The 4,976-nt window shown below is 45.7% G+C and overlaps 2 protein-coding genes across 2 annotated transcripts in view; both read right to left on the reverse strand.

The window, feature by feature from the left end:
* LOC111150571 (zinc finger protein 674-like) overlaps positions 1-4,976 on the reverse strand; it is an 886,492-nt gene that overhangs the window by 195,976 nt on the left and 685,540 nt on the right. The gene's annotated exons all lie outside the window — the stretch shown is intronic.
* LOC111150345 (solute carrier family 9 member A7) overlaps positions 1-4,976 on the reverse strand; it is a 133,859-nt gene that overhangs the window by 70,950 nt on the left and 57,933 nt on the right. The window contains exon 2 of the mRNA XM_022507797.1: positions 8-45. Within this exon, the coding sequence (XP_022363505.1) occupies positions 8-45 (38 nt within the window). The remainder of the gene's footprint in view (positions 1-7; positions 46-4,976) is intronic.

Consider the following 4,976-nt stretch of genomic DNA (forward strand, 5'->3'; position numbering starts at 1 on the left):
TGGTGGCAGGGGTGCCGTACCTCAAGATCACCCCAACGATGAGCCCTGAAACAGTGCAGGAAAAAAAAAAAACACCATCAGGCCTACGGAAGGACAGAAAGAGAACATAATGACACTGTCGATTTGCAACAAGTAAGAAACGCAAAGGTCATCTTCGAGCCAGCTGCACACTCCCTCCAAAGGGTTAACATCTTCCCGCATGAGTCCCTCCTGCACCAGGAGAATGAGGCTGGACAGCACCTTTCCTGGTTATTGTGGCACTGAGTATTTTCTCCAAGAGATAGTGTCTCTGTTTCTTGGGCTTCTGGTGGAGGAAGATGGAATGATAAGAAGCAAAGCCTTTCTTGCCAAGGACAGCACAAAGCAGAACTGCCAAGCTTTGATCTGTACCAGCAACAGCCCTCAGGCCAGGCCTGTGGCCATCTGCCAGCAAGGACCAGGCCACAGGAATTTCTCGCTCCTAAAAACGCAACTTGCTTTTTGCCACACACCAGAGGAAGGGGTGGTGGTGGGGGGCGGAGACAGAAAGAAAAGAAATGCTTTTGTTCAGGTCATTTCAACTACTGGAACTACTGGGTGTCATGAAGGAAGTAATTCTGTCTCTCGGGGAGCTCCACACTACAGTGCAAATTTTTATGATCCCGATCTGAGGACTGTAGATCTGTCTTCTTGGAGCTGTGGGCTAGGATACAGCTAAAATAATGAGCTACAAGTCTTGAGGTCTCATTCCATTCGTAGGTGGGGTTTCCCATTAGGGGGGAAAAAAACCCAGCAAACCTGTGGATAAGCATGGGATTCCACAGCAAAGGAGTGTGGCTCCCTTGGTCCTGAACAGGAGTCCCACATGCTGCAGTAAAAGTGAGTGATATGTAAAGAAAACATAAATTGCTATGAGACACTTTCTATGGTTCTCTTAGGAAAAAGATTTCTGACTTCTTTCTATCTTCTGTTGTTTGCTAGCGGTATTAAAAGACAGAATGGTAAACATGCTCCCCATCTCGTTTTGCCACTAATGGAGGAAGTTCCATGAGAAAAAGAAAGTTCTATATTTACTATATTCTGTGCATAATGTTCTATAATCTCTCTTATCACCAAGACATATGAGAACTCACAAGACACTGTAGAAGAACAAACAATATGTGAAATCTGGAAAAATATATTTTCTTAAAAAAAGGTTTTATTTATTTATTTGAGATAGAGTGAGAGCACAAGCTTGGGGGGTGGGAAGAGGGAGAGGGAAAAGCAGGCTCTCGGCTGAGCGGGGAGACTGATGTGGGGCTAGATCTCAAGATGCTGGGATCATGACCCGAGCCGAAGGCAGATGCTTAACAGACTGAGTCACCCAGGCGCCCCTAGAAAAATACGGTTCTTTAAGCCAAACTCTTTGTCAGTACTGCATTATTATTATCATCATCATTTTTTAAAAGATTTTATTTATTTATTTGACAGAGAGAGATAGAAAGAGAGATCACAAGTAGGCAGAGAGACAGGCGGGGTGGGGGGGAAGGAGACTCCCCTTTGAGCATACAGCCCGATGTCGGGCTTGATCCCAGGACCCTGAGATCATGACCTGGGCTGAAGGCAGAGGCTTAACCTACTGAGCCACCCAGGCATCCCTATCATCATCATTATTATTAAATATCTGCATTAATACTTGCAGCTTGTTGACCTTCGTGAAAAAATCAAATTATAAAAGTTTATTACAAATTAAAAACAAGGTTCTTAACAGTCTCAACCAGATATAAAACAGTTTCAAAACCTTTAAAGGTGTAGGAGAAAAAGCCAGCCTTTAAAGAAAAACATGTTGGTCACTACCACAAGAAAAAAAAAAGATGTTGTCTTCAGGGAACAAATAACAAAAACCCCATAATGCAGATCGTTCTGGTCATCGGGTCACAGGGCAAGCACTTGAGGCCTTCAGCACCAATCTTTGGTTCAGGTCTTCCTGCTGCCATTTCATACTCATTTCTTCTTTCTTGTTGGGTGACTAACCGGGATGACATGGGAGATGGCAAGCCAGCACTTAGTCTCCCCTGCTCAGCCTCTGAATGGACTTCCCAGCTGCGGTCTCTCGGCCAGCTTGCGGGGCAGGGTTTCCTGGGTGTCTGTGCTGCTAACTGGAGTTGGGGAGGTCCCTACACCGAGGTGGCTGCTGGCCGTGGGTCCCTCCTTGAGGTTTCCTACTCCTCTTCATGGCTGTCCCAGAGAATCGCAGTCTCTATAACCCTGAGGGATCCTGTGTGTCCCCATCTACCCTGTTCTCCTGTACCCTGGTTCTCAATGCCCTCCTTGCTTCTCCCTACACAGGAGGCCTGGAAGACCCTGGTCAACACTCAGAGGGTCTCTGTATGGCGTAAGGTGTGTGCGGCTAGGCCTGGCATCCTCTTCCTTCTCCCCATTCTCTACATTTGCTGCCTCCACACCCTTTTCTCCGTCAAGAACATCGAACCCCATGGTTTCTTCACCCTCTGCGCCAGGAAGGTGCTTCCTGGGGCTTCTTTATCTTTATGGCAGTCTCATGTACAAGTATGTATCGCTTCATGTCATTCCTGCGGACGAAACCAGACCTGTTTCTGATACTGAACCATTTTACCATTCTTGACACTTCTGTCACGATGCCTTTTTTGTCCCTGCCGGTGGGCCCTCACTCCCTCCATCCTGCCCACAGAGCCATGTTGGGTGGTGGCATGGCTGCTCAGGGTCACAACGCTGGGGCTGGTGCCCGGGGCCGGCTGTGGCAGCCGCGGCTCCTCGCTGGGGATGACAGTGATGAGGTCGCCAGAGTGGGGCTCTGCTCAAGGTTCTCTGGGTTGCTCTCCACTCCACATGAAGCTCCTATCAGTTTTTATTGTTGTTGTTCAACGTTTCTTCACTCCCTGGTCAGGCAGTGATTTTCTGAGCAAGTTTTACAGGACAAGAGACGATTCCATGGCCCTTCAACACTCATCATAACACAGAGTCTGAAAGCTACCCATTACACAATTTAACTACAGTGTCTTCATCAGGAAACCAAAGCAAATCATTTACAGCAGACTGTCCTCCTCCCAGATCAATGGGTGTTTCCCATAACTCACTGTTTCTTCACTGGTTAGCCTCATTATCGATGCAGGTAACTAGAAGGTAAGCCATGCTAGCCCAGGGCCTTCATGATGGCTGCTACTCTAATGAAAGAGGAGGTGTGATACTGTCATTTACAATAGGAAATGTATATTTGGCCTCTGTCCCAATTTCCTGATACACAGCTTCTACAGCCCTCGGAATCCTCTGGGAGAGATAAGTGTCTTTTTGTATGCTAATAAGATGACTGGTGGCTGGGGGCTCCTGGACTGCCCTTAGGATGGGAGTCGGTTGCCAAAGTAACAACCTTATGATTACAGAGTTGAAAAACTAAAGCCCAAGCCAAAACTCCAGGGAGGGGAGGGGGCAAGCCGTAGAGTTAATCACTAATGGCCAATGATTTAATTCACCATGCCGAAGTAACGAAGTAACAGGAGTCTCCATAAAAATCCACAAAGGACGTGGGCTCAGAGAGCTTCTGGCTGGTGAAGGTGTGGAGGCGCAGGGAAGGGTGGTGCACCCACACGGCCGGAAGCTCCACACTCCCTCCTTCATGCCTTGTCCTAGGCATCTCTTCCATCTGACTGTTCCTGAGTTATATCCGTTTATAATAAGCCTGCAATAAAATAAGTAAACTATTTTCCCGAGTTCTTTGAACCGTTCTACAAATGACTGAACCTGAGGAGGGTGTCATGGGAACCTCTGATGTGTAGTTGGTCGGCCAGAAGCACAGGTGACCACCTGGGACTTGTGATTGACATCTGAAGTTGGGTGGGGGGGCTCTTGTGGGACTGAGCCCTTACCCTGTGGGAGCTGATGCCGTCTCCAGGTAGTGTGAGAATTGAGTTGAATCATAGGCCACTCAGTGACTACCCACGTGAGAGCTGGAGAACTGCCTGGTGTGGGAAAATCCCCACACATCTGGTTACAGAAGTGTTGGGTGTAAGTATTGTGTACAGGGGAAACAGGAGTTTTTTTTTCCTTATAGGAGTTTTATATGTGCAGACAAATTCCTCAATTACAGGAAATGCCCTCGTAGTCTCTCCCAGTAACCACCACTATCATACTAGGAGTGCTATTAACTGATGAAAATTGTTTGTATAGACAGATAAAACGTTTCCTTCCCTACCTGGGCCCAATGTGCCCATTTTAAAGATGGAAGACAGTGAAGGTGATGCTACTGCTCCCTTGTGGGAAAACATGGCAACATAAACCACCACAGCAAAGACGACAAGGACAACAATGAAGACAACAACAAGGACAACTCCATCCTGATAGTTTTGACCAAAATGATACCAAGCAACAGGATACACTGCTAACTCATGGTAGACTTTGAGTTACTTCTCAAGCATTTTAGACTCATATTTATCATCACTGTAGTTCATGGCACAAAGGAACAGAGTCATTGCTATGATATTAAGTTCATGTTTACTGTCTTCCACTTCAAAAAAGAATAAGATATTAGGACTGCAGAGGCACATTTTGGTAAGAAAAGGATAAAAGGTGTAGAAGAAACATGAATGGCATATTTTCATCTGCTAGATCTGGAAGACATTCTCTGATAGGGAACTGTAAAAAGGTCCTAGTTACAAGGAATTAAAATACAACATTAAGTTTTTTTAAAGCTCAAAAAAAGTCAGTATCCACAAAAAGAATGATGTAGATCAACAGAGGCATTAAAGATTTTACTGGATGAACACCATAGTGTTCTGGATTACAAAGAGAAATGACCTATTATGTATGTGGCCCAGAAACGTAGCATGTAAGATGTCAGCTCCCGAAGAAAAACAATCACTGACTTCATAGGTATATGACGAATATCAGGGAAGAATGTGGTTTCAAACTTTTACAGAAAGCAAAGATGGATGAAATTCCTTTGACATCTGACAGGGCTTAAAACAAGATGACAGACTCCAAAG

Source organism: Enhydra lutris, unplaced genomic scaffold (genome assembly GCF_002288905.1).
Source record: "Enhydra lutris kenyoni isolate GAN:26980312 unplaced genomic scaffold, ASM228890v2 scaffoldscaffold23, whole genome shotgun sequence".
NCBI classification, from domain to species: Eukaryota; Metazoa; Chordata; class Mammalia; order Carnivora; family Mustelidae; genus Enhydra; species Enhydra lutris.